Below are 22,159 nucleotides of genomic sequence, written 5' to 3'. Positions count from 1 at the left end.
GCAAAGGCTCAAGTTCTCACCAAGCAGATACAAAGTGTCATGGGTGGATGAATAGAAGAGTAGCTTCCCTCCTTCCTTTCCTTCCATCTTCCTTCTCTCCTTCCTGTTCCTTCCCTCCCGAGATCAGATCAAAATCCCACCCGGGGTTTGGGCATGGCTCAGCATGGAATCTTACTGTGTATACAGCCAGTGTCCTCTAGTTGTAGGAATGTTTGCTCAGTGATTCTCTAAGCCCTTTGGGTGGAGTGAGGGATAAGTTACCTTGGAGCTCCTGGCTCCTTTTCTGGGGTATTTCCAAGCTATTACTTCTTGATTTAGCCAAATGAAAAATTTACCATGATTTCTTGTTCTGTTTCACACTGGTAGATAGAAAGTGTGTGCCTTTGGAACCTGCTGGCCTCCCTAGGCATAGACTTCAAATGCTGGCCTCCCTAGGCATAGACTTCGAAGAAGACTGTGGGTGTTGGTAGGAGTTGTCCAGTGCAGGGACTGTATTCATCAGCTCGGGACTGGTAGTTCCTAGTGGAGGAGCTGGATTCCGCTGTGTACAGGTTCACCATGTCTCTGCTTTCCTTCCCAACCTCTGCTTCTTGTGACTTTCAGAGCCTTAGACAAACTGAATGGATTCCAGTTAGAGAACTTCACCTTGAAGGTTGCCTACATCCCAGATGAAACTGCTGCCCAGCAAAGCCCCTCACCTCAGCTCCGAGGGCGCCGGGGGCCAGGGCAGCGGGGCTCATCCAGGCAGACGTCTCCAGGATCCGTGTCCAAGCAGAAGCCCTGTGACCTGCCGCTGCGCCTGCTGGTGCCCACCCAGTTTGTTGGAGCCATTATAGGAAAAGAAGGTGCCACCATTCGCAACATCACCAAACAGACCCAGTCTAAGTAAGTGTGTGGGATGGGTGGCCACTGTCCCCTTTGCTCAGCGTCAGGCTGTGACACAGGAACTTGATGTCTTTCTGGACAGAGTTAGGAGCCCTCTTAAGCCTTGTCACCTGATCATGCATTGTCGGTTGCATAAAACCTCTAAGAAAACTCATTTTCTCACATGAATGGAAAGCAAGTAGTACTCGATGCTACTGTGATGGGAAAAGCCCTAGTGGACTACAGGGCTGTGTGTGGGTCATTCTCTGTCACTTGTCCCTCCTGCCAGACTGCAGTGCTCCACCCATCTTATCTCAGCATCAGTGTAGAGATGATTTTAGCCTGGGTTTACTTCAGTGAAGAATAGTTCATCCACTGCGTATGGTAATATACACCTGACTCGGGAGGAGCAGGAGGAGGGGCAGGTGTTCCTGAACATTCTTAGCTATCTAATGAATTTGAAGATAACTGGGGCTGCATGAAACAAACAAAACCAAAAAGGGCTGAGAAGTTAGCTCAGTGCATCAAAGCACTTACCCTGGGGACCAACTTCCGTGGCCATCTGCATCCATCCCTGCACCCTGTGATAGAAGGTGAGAATCGGCTTCTGAAAACTGTCTTCTGACTTTTCAGAAAATGTTTTACATTTGTGTGTGTGTGTGTGTGTGTGTGTGTGTGTGTGTGTGTGTGTGTGTGTGTGTGTGTGCGCGCGCGCACCTGCCTGCCTATAGTAGCCAGAAGAACTAGAATCATAGGTTGTGTGAGCTTCCTGACGTGAGTCCTAGAGCCTGAACTCAGTTCCTCTGCACAAGCAGTGTTTTTAACTGCTGAGCAGTCTTTCCAGACCCCCACATCTCTTCCCATGTTCTCCAGGCACACCCACCCCCATACTCACACACCTCACACACACACACACACACACGTGAAGAAGAATGTTTTATCCTCCAGTCTAAATTTGTCCTGTGATTAAGCTGATTTTATAATGGCTTTTTCTTGAGGATGTTTGATAATGTTATTTGTCAGGTTTTAAGGGATAGGAAAATCATGTTCAAACCTCAGAAATCACTTGGGTGGAGTCAGGCGGGAACTAATGTCATTTTTTTTACCACATCCCCAATGTGTACAGAGCCACTGCCCAATACACAAGAAGCCACTGCATTTCTAAATGATCAAGATGGCTGTGCATGAATTATGTTTGAGACCCATTGCCCAGATCTAGGATCCTGTCTCAGATTGCAAGTTCCAGCACATTACAGTTTTCTTGTTTTATCCTGCGCACCACTCTTTGTGCAGTCTGGATATTTCTATTCAAAGAAGCTTGCTGCTAAAGTCTGCCTCCACTTCTACCTCTGTAGAGTGCTGCATGCCAGACACATTACCACATCTTTCCTCAGCTCGATCCATCTACAGAAATGACTAGATGATCTTAGTTTTTAAATGTAAGAATAAGGGTTTCATATGATCAGAGAAATTAAGAACAGTCTTTTTCTGAAAAGAGCACCGTGGCTCTATGTCGCCCTTCTGCCTGACTCTGCTCCACGGGCCTCAGAGAGATGCCTGTCTAGATTGTGGGCACCTTGCCTGAAGATGACCGGGAGACTCATTTTCATGCAGAACGGAAAAGAATTGTATCTAGTGATGGTTGCCTGTTTAGCCAGCCTGCTGGGGCATCCTGCCCTGCTTTGAAGCAAGAGACACTAAGTGTTGGATACCCATACACAAAACTAATGATTCCAAATTCATAATTAGTGGGTGGGGAGAACAACTGAACCATTATCTAGGTCAAGGCCTCTTAAACTTTCCATGTGACTCCTATTTACCTAAGAAAAATTTACAGATCCTTCAAAAACAGATCTATAAGGTTCAAATCAAGCATTTACTGATAATAAATCATTAAAAATGTATTTAAAATAATTCTTTGGCACTCGTGTGATTTTGCCATCAATTAAAGCTGAAAACTGATTGTGCATGGTAATGAGATGGATGCCTTGTTTGTTGCCACAGAAAGAATTAACTACTGGCTGGGTAGTTGACCCTGCAGGGCGTGGAGCAGCTTCGAGCTTTTCAAGGGGATCAATGCTTTTATTCTGTACTCAGCATGGAGCACACTGCTTCACATAAATATGTAGGACAAAATGGCACAAGTATATTTAGACCCTCTAGAACTCGTTGGAAATTCTGTCCTAATCCCAAGCCAAAATCATTTAATGATTTTTTAAATGCAACTCAAAAGAGCAACTCAAACACCAATTTCTGAAATATCAAATATTCTTACACAGTACAATCCAAAACATGCCAATTTGATGTGTGTTGAGGAATGATGGTAGGAGGATGTCAAAAGTCTTTGTTTTTCTCACTTAAACCATGTTTCTCTAAGAACAGAATCCTTTAGGTGTGCAGTAAAGACAGTAATCCTGTCTCTGAGGTGTTGAATGCCGTGTTCTCGGTGGAGAGGAAATACACACAGGGTGAAGTGCAGAGTGTCTGTGTTGTTCGTTCAGAACCAAGGCTGCGGTACAGTTACCGGATCCGTGTCCGAGTGCTGCCGGAAACACACTGCAATCATTCCACTTGAGATTGGGAAATGAATTTTGGTCACCTCCTTTTCAGAAACCTTTTCTGTTGCAAAAATTTTCACAGCCCTCACATTTAGTAGTGGGACCCATGTGAAGTTGTGACCCACAGTTTAAGAAGCTGGGACGTGGACCAGTGTACCTAGCTGTCATCTAAAGTGTAGCGTGACCTGCTTCCTTCCATACTTTGGGAACTTAGTGCATGGTTGCTCCTTGGTATAGCAGCTTTCGTTCCTTCTAGCCTGCTAATGAGGTCTGTCAGATAAAGGACCTTACGTTGAACTCAAGGTAGGCAGATGGGGCACAGCAGAAAGGAGTGGCTTTTGTCATATCTGATGATTCAGTCGCCAGGCTGTGCCAGTGGACTCAATTAAGTCTTGCCACTGAAACTAACCATTACCAGAACCTGTGACTCTGGAACAGTCCCAGGGGAGGGTGCTGGTCACCAGAGCAACATTCGTTCCCTTCTCAGAATCAGAGCTTTATAGCCCTTAGCCCTGTGAAGGGTTGGAAATTATACCAAAGGAGGGCCATGAGCATGTGAGAGGACAGCCACATGGCCGATGACTAGCTTTAAAATCTGTTAGGAAAATGGCATTGGAGCTGTTATCTAGACATACTTTAATGTATTATATGTTCATAGTACTTGTTTGTTTCATTTCAATATTAAGTTACAGGTTTTAATTCTGAGGCAAATTCTAATAAAGTGAAAGCCAAGCTTAGTTTTATTGACTTCTTGAAGTAGCCGTTCTTACGGCAGTGAGTCCCTAAGAGAGGAGAAAGCTCCAAGACCACCCAGCCATTGCTTAGGTGTCCCAAAAACACACACTTAGAGGCAGCTAATGTTCATGGTTAATTAAAACTGTACAAATGCACAAAATTTTAAAAGAATGAATTAGGTTCTTGTCACCCGAGTCATTAATTTTTGGCCTTTGTGCCTGTATATAGGACTTCTTATATGCATCTGTTAACTTGTAACTTTAAAAATGACTCATGATATTTTCACTTAAGATCAAGGGCTTCTTTCTGTTGCTATGGTCTGTAAAACACAGGTGTAGCTTATGGTACTTGTTCCCTGCTCCCGGTCCTGGGCACCATCCTGGTATCATACAGCTGTGTGATCTGTGCAGACAATGACTTAACCATCTTCATTCTAACAAGCAGAGTAGTAATTCCAACATTTTTCTTTCTTAGTAGAAATAGTACTACAATAAACATTACCACACCAGTGATTTCTGCATGAACATTTGGCAGTTTCTAGAGAAGTTTTTGATTGTCACATTTAGGTAAAGGGTATTACTGTCTTCTCGTAGAGAGAGGCAACAGCTGCTGCTAGGTCCACAGAAAGAATGAACTTGGCATAAAATGTATGAGTTTTGAGGATGAGAAGTCTGCCCTCAATCAGTTCACTTTTTGGACCTTTAGGTCAGAAATGATGAGGACCTGTGAGGTGGCTCAGCAGGGGAACGTGTTTGCAGTGGGAGCCTAATCGGAGTTTGACTCCATGCATCCATGTGAAAGCTCGATGCAGGTGCACATATATCAGGGCCCTGGTACTCCTGCTGGGACATGGGAGGTGGAGACAGGAGACTCCAGAAGACTGCAGGTCAGCTAGCTTGGAGCACAACGAATGGCAGAAACAAGAGGGACCATTCATCAGTGAAGAGGAACGTGAGAGCCACTTTCTCTGATCTCCACACATGCATTGTGGTCTGTGTGAGTGTCCTGCTCACAGACATCGCCCACAACAATGATACTTTTTTAAATCAATCAACGTTACACTTCAGCTGGTCCTGCCATTTGCCACCAAAAATGTAGATCAGTCTCATTGCCCGTCACTTCAAGAGTATTTCATTTTATGCATCTTAAAATATTTACAGGTCTAGAAAAAAAATCATGTATTAATTGATATAGATATAATTACTAGCTGGTTTAAATATCAGTTGAGTTTATTGGTGACTTGCTCTGTGTGTGTGTGTGTGTGTGTGTGTGTGTGTGTGTGTGTGTGTGTGTGTTTCTGAGACAGGGTTTCTCTGTATAGCTCTGCCCATCCTGGAATTCTCTGTAAAGCAGGCTGGCCTCAAACTCAAGAGTCCTGCTTGTGGGATTAAAGGTGTGCCCCGCTACTACCTGGTTCATTCTTTTTTTTTAAGTCACTTTTTTGGTCACCTCTTTAGTTGCTGTCACCATTTGTTGTCTCCTTTCTCTGTGAAGGAGGAAGAGCCCTGTAAACAGATGCTGGATGAGTGAAGTCTGTCACAGGGTGATGGGTGAGCGCTCTGTGTCTGACGGGACCAGCCTGGCTGTGGGATTCTGACTCTGGCGCACTTGACAAGCACTGTTCCCTGCAGCTCAGCTCTTGACACTACATGACTGCTCCGAGCATGTAAAGGGCTCAGGCAGAGTGAAAATATGCTCACACTTGGCTTGGATCGAGAAAAGGAGCATTCCTGGACTTGAAGTTTGTCCGTGGGCAAAGACTGAAGTTCAGTGTTGCTGAGTGTATTAGTACAAGTCTGGTTGCTGTGGTTAAACCAGCATAAGTCAGGAAAGGTTTTCACTGACTCAGGCTGTAGGGAAGACAGCCAGTCACAGTCCGGGGGTAGAGCAGGAGGCATTTTGTCACATTGTATCACAGTCAGGTAGCAGGGAAGGGTGAAGGCTCCTGTCCATATTGCTGTCCCGGATCCCAAACCATGCAGTGGTGTTTCCCCCACTTAGAGCATGTTCTCTCCAATCTGTAAACTGTCAAACATGCTTGGAAGTTTGTTACCATGGTGACTGTAAGCCCCATCAAGATGACAGTCAATATTATCCACCACAACAGGAAGAATGCACAAAACTTCCCAGGTTTGCAAGAACTGGGCGTGATGGTGAATGCCTGTGGTCTTAGCACTGTGCTGGCAGAGGCAGGAAACTGCAAGCCGAGGTTCCTTCCCTACTTTGGACCTTGTCTTAAAACATCCCCCATCCCGTCTGTAATACACCGGTGTTGACGCTGATCACGAGTCTCTGCTTTTTATAAAAGTGCGTCTTCCTTGCTTCCCCTATTAGTCCTGGCGTTTGTAGTTGGTAATCGACGCCTCCCTGTGGTGAATATACACTGACTGTCGTCATTTTCCTTTCTTCGTGCCTGCTATCAGGATCGATGTCCATCGTAAGGAGAATACAGGGGCCGCGGAGAAGTCCATTACTATCCTCTCTACCCCTGAAGGCACTTCTGCAGCTTGTAAGTCTATTCTGGAGATTATGCATAAGGAAGCGCAAGATATAAAATTGTGAGTAACGAGGTCCAGCCTGCCAAGAGGGCTCTTTGCTTTGTTGCAGATTTCTCTGACACAGTTCTTGGGAATTGCTAAGCAGCAGAGGGGAATGCTATCCTGATGAGATAGTGGTTGTTACTATGGACTTGGTGTGAAGCATCAAGTCTTTTAGAAACTGAACTACTCCATTTTCATTCATACTTAGATATGGAATGAGCAGCCATCTAAGGGGGAGACATGCAGCTGGAAGCCGGGACGTATAGCCAACCGAGGGCTGAGAAGGAATTTGGGATTCACCGAGATGGGCCTCAGGCCTTTATGGGCAGGCCTTGGGCATTCTGTTTTTGTCTACACCCAGCCACCCAGCCCCACCATGCACAGTAGGGCATGGAGGAGTGAAAGGACCTAATCCTGTGCCAAGGGTAACTGGAGACTGATCTGGGAGATTAGTCTAGAGCTGAGTGTCTCTGCCATCAAAAAGTTAGGTTGGGTTCTGTGCCACTTTGATGCACTGAACAGAGCAAGGAAGGCTCAAGGAAGTAGCCTGGGACCTCATTGCTTTTATTTACTTTGTAATGTCCACTGTATGTGTGCTTTAGTGATAGGTGTTTTGTGTGGGTATAATAATGTTTTTAGTATAGAGAAAATAAAGGGAAAGCCCACTGCCATGGAGTCCCTGGTGGCATTTAAAAATTGGGATATGTAACGTGGAAATTCTGAAAGGGGCGCTGGGGACGAAGTAAGGTGTCTGCTGAGTAAGTTTGATGACCTGAACTTGGGTCCCTAGACCCATGTCAAAGCTGGGTGTGCAGGTGGCATCTGCGCATCTCTAGCTTTGGGGAAGTAGAGACAGCAGGTCCTGGGGTTCTCTGGCCAGCATGTCTAGCCAGTCAGCGAGCTCCAGGTTTAGTGAGAGAGGCTGCCTCAAAGATAAAGTGGTGAGCGATGGAGACAGACATGTGACACCTCTGGCCACATACATGCACTCATGGGTGAGTACACTTACATGCGTGTGTATACACTCGCACCTAAACACAGAAAGAGAGAAGGGAGTCAGGGTTTCTCAGGCGCAGCATACAGAGGGCAGGCTCCGCTTCTGCTCAGTGGTCTCCCCATGTGGGGCCACTGCTGAGTTTTGAGTACCTGTTTATCTCTAGCTCTGCCGTTTCAGGGTTGTCCTGGCATTGCTCTTTGGTGCAGTGTTTTTTATTTTTGTGCGGTATTTTGATTTATACACTGTGTTCCACTTTGACTGGGAGATTCTATCACTGAGTATAGATATTACTTGATGTGACTAAAAGAAAAACTGTCTTAAAGATGAATTCCTATGTAAATGACCTGCTATTATTTCCCTCCGACCTGCATGAGTTGCTGGAATGTAGGGTAATTGCCAGCTCTTTTTAAGCTGGAGCCAGGGTGATATTTCTTATTACTGCAGTTAGGGAGGGGATGTTTCGTGAAAGAACACTGTCTTTTTATCCAGCGTTTACTCTCCCTGACTTTCTGACCACTTTTCTATTTACAGCACAGAGGAGATCCCCTTGAAGATTTTAGCTCACAATAACTTTGTAGGCCGTCTCATTGGTAAAGAAGGAAGGAACCTTAAAAAAATTGAGCAAGACACGGACACTAAAATCACGATATCTCCGTAAGTGCGTCCTGCTTGTGAAGCAGGGCTTTCAGATCCTGCTCTTAGGCCGTGTGTAAGCTCCCTGCTTACAGCTGTTTCTGCTCTGCTGTTAGGCTGCGAGCCCATTTCTCAGCCCGCTGCCTGCCCTGTTTGTAACCATATTGAAAGAATTGTGTGTTCTCACAGGGGTGGCAGGCATCTTCATACTCAACATTCATATTTTCCAGCCAAAGTCTTCATGGTATCATTGGCATCTACTTCCCGCTTTGGAATTTTAACCTAATTTATTTTCTTTCGCTGAATTACAAATTACGCCATCATTTGACAGCTTAAGACAATAGTCGCGGGGCTGGGGATTTAGCTCAGTGGTAGAGCGCTTACCTAGGAAGCGCAAGGCCCTGGGTTCGGTCCCCAGCTCCGAAAAAAAGAACCAAAAAAAAAAAAAAAAAAAAAAAAGACAATAGTTGCGTATGTTGCATGGCTTGTGCATGTGGGTCCTCAGTGTGGGGCCTGTCCACAGGGCTGCTCTTGAGCTGCAGCAGAGGGAGCGAGCAGGAGAGGGAAGGTACTGGGAGCCGCACTGCCTTAAGATGAAACCTAGAGTTTATCATACGATCTACACAAGTCAGCCCTTTTCCATGTGTGTAGGGACCGCAGGTTTCTTTGTGGGGAGCATACTTTTTGAGGTGTGCTATCACAGCTGGGTACATGCCTACTGTGATAATAAGGAAAAGCTTCTCTCTTCTGGGTAATAATCCTTGGTTTCTATCACAGGACCCCAGAAGGTGGGAAATGGCTGGTGAGCTGTAAATGGATGATTGATAAAATTACAATACAAAATGTTGGCAGGGATGGCTTGCAAGTAGAGGCTTGAATTATATACTTACACAGTCTAAGCAAGTGTAGCCTCTGTTATATTGAACTCATGCCTACCTCATAGGCTTTACATTTCAAACACGAATGAGGAAAGGAGTAACAGCCCACCCATCTGGTGCAAGGCTAGTTTCCACCAAGTTCCTAGCAGAAAAAAATGGCAGTTTAACTCAGATCAGAGAACAGTCACGCCCCCCACCCCACCCCCGTCCTTTGAGTCTAGGTACACACATAGTCCCCTTTCTATGGTAAAGTTGCTTTTCCTCTCAAGACTACTGAAGGCTTAGGCATACACAGATATAACTTCTCATGGCTTTTGAAACTTCAGTAGGACCTGAGCTAAGCAAAGAATTTCTTAACGTTGTTGTCTGTTTAGGGTTTAAGTGAGGTTACCATAGACCATTTTAAAATTTAGTCAAGATGGCTTGATTTATGTTACTTCCTTTAGCCAACTTTAATCTAAATTCTGAGAATATTGGAGAAAATGGAGCTCCTCACACAGATGCTGGTCTGCTTCGGGGGAACTTACTGTATCCACGGCTTATTTCAGAGAACACAACTGAGGGCTGCTGCTGACCGGGATGGACCAGTGAAGCCCAGGCGCTTCCTGGCGGCAGCAAACATCCTTTGCTCACTCCTCCTCAACTCACTGCAGGGGTGGAATGAGGGGCTCAAGAAGTGTGCTGCACTTTATAACTCAGACATCATGAAACCACGTGCCCAGTCACTGCCATGGAGGGAGGAGAGGGAAGTTGGTACAAGTCTCAGACTTGGGTCTGTGGTGCATGGTCCCTGCTTTCTCCTGATGCTGGGCCAGCATTGGGTTTTAGTTGCCATGTAGGGCTGAATGGCTGTCACCCGTCTTCCTTCTGTCACTCTTGTTTTTTCTCTCTGCCCGCAGATTGCAGGAACTGACGTTGTACAATCCGGAGCGTACCATTACAGTTAAAGGCAATGTTGAGACGTGTGCCAAGGCTGAGGAGGAAATAATGAAGAAGATCAGGGAGTCCTATGAAAATGACATTGCTTCCATGAATGTTAGTTCTGGGGTGGGGATGGCACTTTTGTGATGGAGAGTTAAACATGTCTTGCTAGGAACTCTTTCAGTGGCTCCAGTGCTACCCGTGTTCTGAGTGTGTTGTGAGGACCAGACCAAGCCCTAGGTGGCACACAAGCCTTCGCACTGGGCTCAGCTGTCTCTGCGATCACTAACAAATTAGGTAGCTCTCATGCGTGGCTTCTTGATACACACGGGATGATTAATACCTGCCTACCAAAGGTCATTACCCCTTCTCTGTGTTAATTTGAGAATGTGAGCATTAGAAGGTGAGTTAGGTTCTGTTTCCCAGCAACAGTTGTGAGCCACAGCTTTCTTCTCTGTATTAGATGGCTGGTATCTCCTATTTTGCGTGTTCTTTAAGATTACAAGTACTATGCACGTAGAATTACTACTAGAAAAGCACAGTGTGGAGAGCAGGCAGCGACTTGGAAGGCTGAGGTGGACGGATTGCAAGGTCAAGCCCATCTTGAGAATTTAGAAGTTCCGTGTCTTGAATGTAGTACTGGGTTAGGGGATAGTGTAGCTTCTGTGCTAGAATGCTTCTCAGCATGCCTCAGCCCTACACTGCAGAGTCATCAAGCAGAAGCACGGGTTTGGATATTACTGTGTTACCATAGAAACCAATTCCTGCCACTACTTAGTGGACGGAGTGGTGCTAGCAGTGGGACAGTTCAAAAGCCCACAGTGTAAAAGATGCTCCTTAAATTCGAGGTGAGTGTTTTATCAAGCTTCAGTTGGGCCTGTCGTATGTCACAGTAATCTGAGAAGGGAATAGGACAGTATTTTGTCTGTGTGAAGAGCCTGGAGTGCTGGTCATTTTATCCCACATGATGGCCATGATTGCTGCTTCGCTAAATGTTTCATAAATGACGGAGCATTAGTCCACACTCCAGATCTGCTAGTGTCAGATGCACTCCAGTTCAGTTCTAGTCTCTACCTTTTCTAACGCTTGTAGATTAGGCTGCAGAGGTGGCTCAGTGTTTAGGACCGCTGGCTGCTCTCCAGAGGAAGAGGGTTTGGTTTCTAGCACCCAGAGTGCAGCTCACAAACATTCAATTCCAACTCTAGGGCCTCTACCACCCTCTTCTGGCTTCTGTGAGCACTGGATGCACGTGGCGTGCAGCTATACAAGCAACTGGAACGTCTATACACATGTATTTAAGGGATAAATACACCGACACAGTATTCCCTCGTGGTTCCTGTATCCTCCCAAAGGTGTGCTTAGACTGGGCCTGATTTTTGAAGGATTCAGCCAGAGGCAAGGACTGACGCTCCTCCCAGTGCTTGTTCTGAGTACTTGGTGTTATTTCAGAAAGTGCAGCTTATTAGTTCCCCCCGGCCAGCGCAGGACTCTGGGGTGTTTATGGAGGACCTGCAGCATGCCGCGCACCATTCTGTCTTAGTGCTCCGAGCTGATGGAGAAGGGGGGCACCACGCTTCCCTTGCATGCCTTTAAGACTCCTCAGTGCAGTGAACCCAGCCCTCAAATTTAGCCGTGCTGAGAAGTGTCAACTACCCATAATTCTGTGGGAATACCTACTGTGTTTAAAAAAACAAAAAATGAGTCTTAGTGTGGTATTTTTTTATTAGACAAAAGGTCAAATTCTGAATTCTGACATTTATACTCACTCCCTTGATTCTTTTGATAGAAAATTAAAGGTCCTCTTTACCATTGCAGCTTCAAGCACATTTAATCCCTGGATTAAATCTGAATGCCTTGGGTCTGTTCCCACCCACTTCAGGGATGCCACCTCCCACCTCAGGGCCCCCTTCAGCCATGACTCCTCCCTACCCTCAATTTGAGGTAAGTTTTTTGGCCCTTGCCACCACATTAAGTGCTCTAGTGGTGTTGTAGTCCGAGCTAGGTGGTAAAATGTTCGTGCCAACTCTGTGGTGTGATCTATCACTTGTCAATGGAAACTTTTAATTTAATCCCCAAATAAAATGAGCATGAGTTGTTTTGAAATGTGTGGGGTGATAGAGTTATGCAAATACGCCCTTTCTTTTTTTTTCTTGTCTCAAGTTTATTTGTAAAAACAGCATAGGACACTGGTCATCTGCAAACAGTGTGTGGGTAGGTGTGTCACAGAGTCCGTCTGTCTTTATACTGGCAGGAGCCTTTTCTATGGGGCCTTCACAGGGGCCTGGGCTGGAGCTTTGAATCTTGGGCTTTGGTTGGCAGAGCCTCCGACCCTTGGCCATGTAGCTTCGAATCTTCTTCCCAAGCTTGGGGTGAGCGATGAAAGCCAGACGGCTGAGTTTGTGGCTGGAGTCCTTTGGCATCTTGGGCTTGATGGCCTAAGGCTTCACGAGGGCCTTGATGGCCTCTGTTCCTGCACCCACTGCCTTGGCATTGTTGGCCTGCATCTTCTTCAGGCCTTTCTTGTTGTGCTTCTTGGCAAAGCTCACGTTCCTTAGAAACTTGGGATCGACCCCCTTAAGAGATTCGTATCTTTGTGACCAGGGTTTCTTGATGCCATTTCTGTGCCATTTGTGGGACTGGTTGTGTGTGGTGTGGTTCTTAGACTTGGCCAGGTCTGCACTGAAAGCCAGGGCTCCTGCAGCACCTGGGACCGGAAGAGAAAGAAAGCAAATACGCCATTTCAATAAAAAAAAAAATAGTTTTGGTAGATTTACTTTGTTGGTTTGTCCATTGGTGCAGTACTGCAGGGTCAAGGCTGATGGTTTTAGTGTTGAAGCTAAGAGGTTTTTAGAAGACTTCCATGCTGGACACAATGTGCACACTTGTAAGTTCAAGTACTGAGGCAGGAGGATTTTGAGGTTAAGGTAATCTGGCTTCCACAGCAAGACTTTGTCTCAAAGAAAAGTTTTTCTTTCATTTTTGCCACCTAGAAGTTAACTGCTTTAGGCTAGGCTTGTTTTCCATTGGGTGTGGGATGTTCCTGGTCAGTGAACCAAGGGAGTTTGCCTCACAGCTCTATTGTGTTCATGTATAGAACATGGAATCGTTTGTATTCTGTAGAGATTGTATGACAAATGCTTTTGTTTATTGAGACAGGACTTTTAAAATTTATTTTATGTGTGAATATTTGCACACATGCGTGTCTGTACCATATGTGCTGGTACGCACAGATGTCAGAAGATAGGTGTTGGGTCTCCTGGAGCTGTAGTTGTGAGTGGCCATGTGGGTGCCAGGGATTGAACCCAGCTTCTGTTCCTGCCTCTAGGTTTCTGCCTTGAATCTTGTATCTTTCTCTACAACTCACTGGCCATAGCTAGTTGTTTAAGTCTGGAAACTATGTAACAAACTGAGGATGGCTTTCACAGTGGGAACTGAATAAACATGTAGAAGTAATAGTGTGCACCTATATCTTCAGCTTCTTGGTGAGGGTGGACTAAAGAAGGGAGGCCTGCTTGAGCTGACAAGTTCAACATCACCCTGGACACCTGGAGAGCCTGTCTCTTCACCATGCGAAGCTTTCAGCTCAGATTTGGTACTGTGAAGTAGCTGGCAGATTTTCGCCTGATGGTGACAGTCTTGGGGAAATAAGAATGGAGTTCCCTCAAGTCTGACCTAGCTCTGCTGTGAATTTGTGCTGCTGGAGGTCAGGCTCCTCACTGCCCTGCGTCTGGTTTCGCAATGAAAGACCTGTAATCTCAGCCTCTAGTGGCTGGGGCATGAATACTGCTGTGAGTTCTTGGGCAGGTTGGGCTCCTTGGTGGGAGCAGGCAAGCCTAGGCTACAGAGTGAGACCTGAACTTGAAAGCAGGTACAGGGGATAGAGACCTGTACGGATGCTAGCACTTAGGAATGGGGCAGCTGGCTCTGAATTCAAGGCCAGTCTGATCTACATAGTTCCAGGAGAGTCGGAGCTAAACACAGATTCTTTATGTTCTTCCAGAAAGCAGCTTAAAACTACATAAAAACATATGTAATTACTTATTTCCTTAAAGAATTTCCTTCAGAATTGCCAATAGAATCATAAGGTATTTTCATGAGGTATATTTAGATTGAGAGGTCGAGGAGAATACAAATACAGGTAAAGTCTAGGCCACAAACATTCTTTCTATAGGAAAGAATTATAGGCTAGTTTTTGCTTTTTATATCCTGATGGTGATGTCTTTAAGAAACATTCATTGGTTTTAGGGGGCTGGAGAGATGGTTTGGTGGAAAAGGGTACTGGCTGCTCTTCCAAAGGATCCAGGTTCAATTCCCAAGTCATGACTTAACCTGTAACTTCAGTCCTAGGGGACCTGACATCTTCCGGCCTGCACTAGGCGCACACGCATGCACACACACACACACACACACACACACACACACACACACACACACACACACAAATAATAATCATAATCATAAACAAAGATTGGTGTTGCAGTAAATATTTAAAAAATTGGCTAAACCTTTTATTCCGTGCTAATGATGGCACCTGTGGGGCCACGTGGCACTGCAGGGTACTTTTATCTCAGTGGCTCCACACTGCCCCCAACTACTCTCTGACCCAGGCAGTCCATGGGCTGTTCCAGTGTGGCATTTGCCACGATGGTCTCTAGTGTTAGTTCTAGTTAGTTCCCTGTGGGGCCAAATGGAGCTAACCATAATTTATCTCTCATTAGTATTTCTCCTGGTGGCTCTCTGTTAGCCGTGAACTCTCTGGTTCCAGGTACCCGGTAAAATCAAGACTCAAACTGCAACCCAACAATCAGATTTATGTTAAATTCTCAATCGACAATACATCCGAACGATAAACTCACAGCCAGTTGATAAGGATGTAAACCACCCACCTAGATAGGATAAATTTTCCTATAGAAATCCACCCCTTAAGAAATAAACATAAACCTTGGCAACTCAAGACCACCTGGATCTGGTGTCCTCCTCTGTCTCCATCTTGCTTCTCCTCATCCTTCCCCTTCTCTCCCTCCTTACAAAAGCTTTGTCCACGCCTTATTTTCTTACTGTCCAATCATGGCCTTGACCTACTTGTTCCAGTCCTCACCTGCGTACAGACACCCACCTACACACTGGTTTTTATGAGTCCTGTGGCAGTCAGCAGGAAACGTAGACTGGGCCTTGGAGTGAGGGCTTCTTCCCTTGCTTTCCCAGCCTTTCCTTTCTCTACTCCCTCACTGTCATCCCCTTGGCCTTTCTCATCCTTCCACTGCAGTCTTCGGTGGAGTTCAGCAGGACTACCTCCTTGCCTGAGGGGAAACTAGCTTTCTGTGGCTCCCCTTCCCCTGGGGCTGCCTGGTTAGAATCCCCTGGGAAGGGCCCTACCCAGCTTCCTTTTCAAAGCTCCCCAGGTGGCTTGATCTGTAGAGAGGCTGACAGCGCAGCCACCCCGTGTCCCACTTTCCTGAGCCAAATCTCAGTGGGAGAGGGCAGAGCTTGGGGTGCAGCTTTGTAAACGCTGAGGGAAACTTCTTGCTGCTCGCTCATTGTCAAGAGCTGTTCTCGCAGAGGAGACATAATTGCTGGAGGGAAGCTTATTTCCTTTTCACATCCATGCATGTGAGAAGAGATTTGAGGAGCATAAACACCCTGCTGATGTGTTCCTCTTTCTAGCCTGTTCTGTGTCTTATTTTAGAGAATAGTTTAAAAACCACCAGCAGCAACAAGTACCCTTACCCTTTCATCCTTAGTCATTCAAACTCTAGGCATCTGCCAAGCCAAAACACGTCTGTGGGATGCTGCCACATGTCTGTTCTCACTCTTCCAGATCTATGGTGGTATGCTGTGTGGATGCAGAACAAGCTTGCCTGTGTGTTATGGGAGGAGAGGGCTAGCTTACTTGCTGTCCTAGGGTCAAGGGTAGATGCCCTACTGCTCCTCCAGGACTGTGTAACACCATTCTCCAGCCTAAAGGAACTACTCAGACTCTAGCCAGCAAAGAGACAAAAAATAATGTCAGTGTCTACAGCGTGTGTTGATATTTAACCCTTGATAGGCATAGGGTCACCTTCACCATTCCCAAAGTAAATACCTGGGAACCCTTAGCTCACACCCAGAGATCCACAACACCACATTCTTCAATGAGGTAACAACAAAGGAACAGACAAGGAAGCTTTGGCTAGCTGCAAGGAGGCTAGGAAGCAGTCACTCTCGTGGTAGCAGTGTGTCTGTTAAACATGAATAGGAAAAGAGATGTTGGAGCAGCCATTCCTGTCAGTCTAGGTGGACTTAGCCTTTTCACCTCTTAAAGGAAACTCCAGAGTCTGTGAGTTCTTTCAGAGAGAAAGGGAGACTCTAAATTGTCAGGGAGGACATTTCATGTTGCAGTCTCCACACCTATGGGGTTGTTTTTTTATTTGTTTTTTCTTTTGACGTGCAGAGCATAAACTGGCATTCTGAGGATTATCTTGTATTTGAGGATACACCTGAAATAAATTCCTCTTTCACATGGCTGTCTGTGATTCTCAGCCTTATTTCTAAATCTAAATCACTGATGTAGTCCCCCAGTTTGAATTAACCCACAGTTGACCACTGCTACATATTCATTGAGGAGAGAAAACTCCTTGGTATAGCTTTTTTCTGTTTTGTTGTTGTTGGGAAAGAAACTGCGCAGCTTCCGTCTGGACAGACCACACCAGGCCAACACAGGCCCACGTGGACAAGCTTTATTTCGACAAGGGAGGGAGTGGGGGTCAAGGGAGGGAGAAGAAAGAGAGGAGGGAGGAAGGGTCTGCCTTTTATTTGAACTGGTGAAAGTGGGAGCTGAACCAATGAATGCTGGGAATGTATGGCCATTGCCACAGCAGCAGATGCACAGGTGACCAGGTCACTGCTGGAGGCCAGGGGTTCCCGATACCAACAATTGTTCTAGTGTATTCTTCTCTAGCTTATCTCAGAAAGGTGTCTGTAGAAAAATCACATTGTGTGTAGGGTTTTGAAGGATCCACTGGGGTCTTGAAGGCAGGAAGTAGCATATGTAACTGTACTCACCTATTAGTATCTGGTAGGTGGGACTACTCTTGGAAATACATTTTAAGAATTATATGTATATAAAGTAATTGGCCTGTACGTCTGTATACCACATGTGTGCCATGCCTGAGAAGGCCAGGGGAGGGTTTTAGATCCCTTGAAACTGTAGTTTCAAAAGATTGTAAGGCAACATGTGAATTCTGGGAATTGAACCCAGGTCTTCTCGGGAAGCAGCAAGTGCTCTCTCAATTGCTAAGCCATCTCTCCAACCCCAAAACTAGAACTTTTAAGGGTAACAGTTAAATTTACCAAAGCCTTATCATTTTGTTTTGTCTTGTTTTGAGACAAGGTCTCATATAACCCAGGCTGGCCTCAAACTCACTGTGTAGCCAAGGATGGTCCTGAACTTCTGGTCTCAAGCTTCTTCCTCTGAAGTGCCAGGATCACAGACATGTACACTGCCCTATTTAGTGTTCTGTTGTATGGGGATTGGACTCAGCTGTGTACATGCTAAGCTGGCTTGTGCCAACCGAGCTACACCCCAAGCCTCAGCACTGTCTTGTCTGTTCCTTTGTTCTTACCTCATCAAAGGATGTGGTGTTGTGGATCTCTGGGTGTGAGCTAAGGGTTCCTAGGTATTTACTCTGGGAATGGTGACGGTGACCCTGTGCCACACTGAGGTAACCATACGTGTGATAAGAAGCTTTCCTGCTTCCTGTCCCTGTTTGCTCCTTGTTCCTGGCTAGGAGGTAGCTCAGTGGTAGAGCTCTGCACTGTGCTAAGCTCAGACCAATGCTCAGTCCCCAAAGAAAGACCTTTCTATTAGCACTTATGTCAGAGACGTCAGAATATTTATTAAAACCATCTTCATCCTTGATGCCGTGTGGGATAAGAGTGAATTTCTGCTTGCATATTGCCTGCTAAGAGGTGTTCGAGTGTGCACATGTGTGTGCATGTGCACGTGTGGTTTGTAGGTGCACGTGCATCAGTGCGCACGTGGAGATAGGGATTGGTTTTGTGCCCCATCCTCTTGATCTCCGTCTTCATTGTTCTATTGTCTGTTTGTGAGTCTGCGTGGTGTGTGTTTGTGCTTATATGGCCTACGTGTACATGTAGGCATGCACATGTATGTGGATGTACAGCTCAGGTGTGGGAGTTGGAATGGGGCAGGGGTCTTAGACTTCCACTTTGTCTGAGGCAGCTGCCTACCTCAGATCCTCAGGCTTATGTGACAAGTACTTTGAGCCACCGAGCGATCTCTGTAGCCCTCCCTCCACGTTATTTTTGGAATAAAGTTCTTTCACTGAATCCGGTGCTTACTGACCTGGCTCAGCTGTCAGCCCTCAGTGAGCTCCAGGGATTCACCCGTGCACTTGGTGCTCCGATGTATAGATGCATGCCACCGTGCCTGGCTTCTCATAAGTGCTGGCTTCCAAACTCAGGTTTTACTTTACTGACTAACACATCTCCCCGTCCCTGGGAAGTCCCCTCCACACACACTCACACCACCACCACCACCACCATCAAGATGTTTTATGGTCTTTTAGAATTGTCTATGTTCTTTATGTAGACTTATTCATTTCTTCTTTGTGAGAGGAGAATGAAGTGTACTGTCTATGGATAAATGTCTTGTCCATGTTCCATTCCAGAACTCTATCCACTCATCCTTCCAAAGTAGTCTCTCTCCCAGAACCTATGAGGTTGATTTCTCCAAACAGCCAAAGTGATGTGTCTTCAAAAGACTTCAGACAGTCTCTGTTTCCTGCCTGGAAGCTGGTTCACTCGGTACTTAATTGACAAGACCCTCGTTTATAAACGACAGGAAATGCTCCATTCAGAAATGCCCAAACAGTAGGGAAGTAAGAGTTGGCAGCCAGAGAGGCAGACCAGAGCTGGAGCTGGCTGAGTACGCGCACAGTGTCTTAGCTGGCCATGTTGGCAGCTTGCAGTTGGGTTGGCAGGAATAAACCTGTGGGCTCTGGTCTTCACAGCTCTGATAGCTTCTTTACCCTTTTTTCTGAAGGTTCCAAGATAGTAGATTGAACTTGAAGTGGCAAGCATTCTGCTCTGACAGGACAAGGAAGCTGAGCGAGAACTTCTGTGTGGGTCACCAGAAGTCTGCTCTAAGGAGCAGACTGGAGCTGCTGTCTAAGGCCAGGGAGTTTCTCGGATTCCTTAAGATTTTTCATTGTGGGTGCAGTAAAACCTTTCTAAGCAAGTAAATCCCTGCATCATGTGAAGCCTTGGTTATGGGGAAAACTTCCTTTTTCTTTCTTTCTTTCTTTTTTTTTTTTAAGCTTTTTAGTATTTTGTTCAGGTCATAGAGTTGAGTAAACTTCGTTTTAGTTTCAGATCCAAATCTAGTTAAAAACAACTCCTCCCTCCCCCAAGTACCTATCTTACAGGCCAAAGGAAAACACTGGCACCCTGCCAGGTTCCTGGAGGCTGAGCTCTTGGCTGCCAGGCACGTCTCCATGCCTTTGTGATGCCTGAGATTTTGTTCCCTGCAAAGTAAATACACTTAACCTCACTGTTTGCTATTGCTTGTATCTTCCCATAGTGGGTGACTAGGAATTATTCACTGGCAGCCTTCGCCAGTTACACAAACGTTCAGCCTCACGGCTCAGCCTCTCGTTATTTCAAGACACAGCCCAGGGCTTGCCAAGAGTCCGAAGGGAGCCTTGCCACAGGCACCTGGCAGCAATCCCCTGGGAAGCAGCTTGCACCCTGTGACGACTGTCTTTCACCCTCACAGAGTATATGCAGGAACGGCCTCCTGTGTGTTCAGGACGGGGAACTTATACCCAGGAATGTGTGGGAAGGAAGGATGCTAGGAGGCTTCTCTCCTGTCTGCCTAGGGCTGCCAGTCAAAAGGAAATGGTGTGCTCATCTGGGCAGATCCTGGAAACATGGCTTCTCATGCTGGACTCTGTGAGAACACATTTTACAGACCGTCAAGTGGATGCCTGTGTCTCAGAGGGAAATTCCCTCGGGAAATAGTTTTTAGCCAGAGACTGCTGGGGGAGTGGAACTGGGGCCAGGGGAGATGGGTGATGTTTAGAACACCCTCATCCAGCTCCAGACGGCGGATGAGTCATTTAAGATGTACGGCCAGCAGTGTGCATGACTTACCATCGGTCTGCAGCACCATCTCCTGTATGGAAAGGACAGATGCTTCCAACTTGGCTTGTTCTGTTGGGCGGGCCCTCGTGCTTTCAAGGCAGCAGCTTTCCTCACATACAGGGCGTTCAGACAGCAGAGACTCCTCACGCATTGCCCTTTGCTGCTGCTGTGATGTTCTGTTGTGGTCATTTCAGCCACTCCTTTTCCATAGCTGGGGTGGGGTACTGCAAGAGACAATTCTGAAATTCTCACCAGGTCATTCATGTTTAAAACTCAGCCACCACCCCGTTCCTTTTTTCTTTGATACAGGGTTTCTCTATGAAGCCCTGGATGTGCTGGAACCAGCTCTATAGGTACACTAGGTTATCCTTGAACTCAGAGATTCACTGCCCTTATCTTTAAATTTCTTATTACAATTAGCTTCTTCTACCTCTAGAGATGTAAACATAAAACATTTTCTTTAAAATACAAATGATGTATACACTGCTTTATTGATGACTTCCCCCCCCCCCCCCACCGCCACTGTATTTTTATTTCAGAACTCGGTGTTTGCGTAGGTGGTTTGCTCGAATGTCTGTCTGTTCACAGAGGTCCAAAGCAGAGGGTGAATCTCTTAGAACTGGAGTTACAGATGGCTGTTAGCCATGTGGGTGCTGGGAGTTGAACCTGGGTTCTCTGGAAGAGCAGCCAGTCCTGCTGAGCCATGGCTCCAGTCTCCACTTATATATGCTTTTCAAAAACAAACTTCTTATGTGCAGCAAGCTCCAGAACAATGGTTTATTCTAACTGTGGGTGACAGGGATGTTCAAACCGGACTAGCCACAGGTCACATGATCTCAGCCACATGCGCAGCTTCCTTAAGCCTAATCATCCTTCTCCGTCTCAGCTTCTTGAACTCTTTTCTGACATCTTCATGGCTCTACATGACATCTGTGGCCCTCTCCCAAGACCCCTCTGGTGGCCGTCTTAGGGTTTCTTTTGCTATGAAGAGACACACACCATGACCACGCAACACTTACAAAGGAAAACATTTAATAGTGGCTGACTTATAGTTCCCGAGGTTTAGTCCACTATTATGGTGGGAGCATGGCTACATGCAGGCAGATGTTCTACATCTGGACTGGCAGGCATCAGGAGAAGAGAGCCACTGGGCATGGCTTGGGCTTGAGCTTCTAAAACCCCAAAGCCCATCTCCCAGTGACACACTTCCTCCATAAAGCCTCCATGTCCCTAAGAGCCTATGGGGACCACTTCATTCTGAGCCCCACTGTGGCTGAAGTTAAATCTTCCGGCACAGGCTTTCTGTGGTTAGAAGGTGATGGACGGTTAGCTGCCGTGTGAGCCGTGGTATTGCTCCATTAGAACTCTAGTCACTACTGGCACTGCCCCCCGGGATGGCCTTGTGTTGTCTGAGTGACTGTGTCCTTTAGCCCTGCAGAGGGCATGCGTGACCAGTGTGAGGCAGGGAAGCCAGAGTCCGTCTGTGCATAGCCTTTCAGGACTCTGACTAATTGTATGTAAGATGCCAAGGAAGTGCAGAGACTGGCATGGGAGGGTGTGTCTTACAGTGTGTTCTGAGGTAAATGGACTTCCCTCCGTCGTATGTGTGGGAAGTGTGGAATGATAATAGTGTGGTCTGTCCATGTGTGGGAGCTGTTTACTCTTTGTGTTTAAGAATGAAAAGCCTGGGGTCGGGGATCTAGATCATAGAAGAGAGCTTGTCTAGCAAGTGTTCAGTCCTTGGCTTTGGGGTACAAAGAAGGAAGGAAGGAGAAAGAGGGGGTGGGCGCTAGACTCTGGACTTCCTTATCCTTCACTCCTGTCTAGTTTGCGATGTGTAGGCTGAAAGTCACCTTGGATATAGTCTATATGTTTTAAATATTAATAAAA

The 22,159-nt window shown here is 46.3% G+C and overlaps 1 protein-coding gene across 7 annotated transcripts in view; it reads left to right on the top strand.

Annotated features, from left to right (window-relative positions):
* Positions 1–22,159, top strand: part of Igf2bp3 (insulin-like growth factor 2 mRNA binding protein 3) — a 134,557-nt gene that overhangs the window by 102,033 nt on the left and 10,365 nt on the right. For 5 of the 7 annotated variants that reach the window (XM_063286031.1, XM_063286030.1, XM_063286032.1 and 2 more), the window contains 5 exons: positions 604–885; positions 6,581–6,715; positions 8,226–8,348; positions 10,105–10,240; positions 11,942–12,067. In XM_063286031.1, coding sequence (XP_063142101.1) covers positions 604–885; positions 6,581–6,715; positions 8,226–8,348; positions 10,105–10,240; positions 11,942–12,067 — 802 coding nt within the window. Of the gene's footprint in view, positions 1–603; positions 886–6,580; positions 6,716–8,225; positions 8,349–10,104; positions 10,241–11,331; positions 11,895–11,941; positions 12,068–22,159 lie in introns of those variants that run through there. The other 2 variants (XM_063286033.1, XM_017592993.3) reach the window with 2 other exon arrangements.

The sequence above is a fragment of the Rattus norvegicus genome, chromosome 4 (genome assembly GCF_036323735.1).
Source record: "Rattus norvegicus strain BN/NHsdMcwi chromosome 4, GRCr8, whole genome shotgun sequence".
NCBI classification, from domain to species: domain Eukaryota; kingdom Metazoa; phylum Chordata; class Mammalia; order Rodentia; family Muridae; genus Rattus; species Rattus norvegicus.
This window is presented reverse-complemented; position numbering and strand designations above follow the sequence as displayed.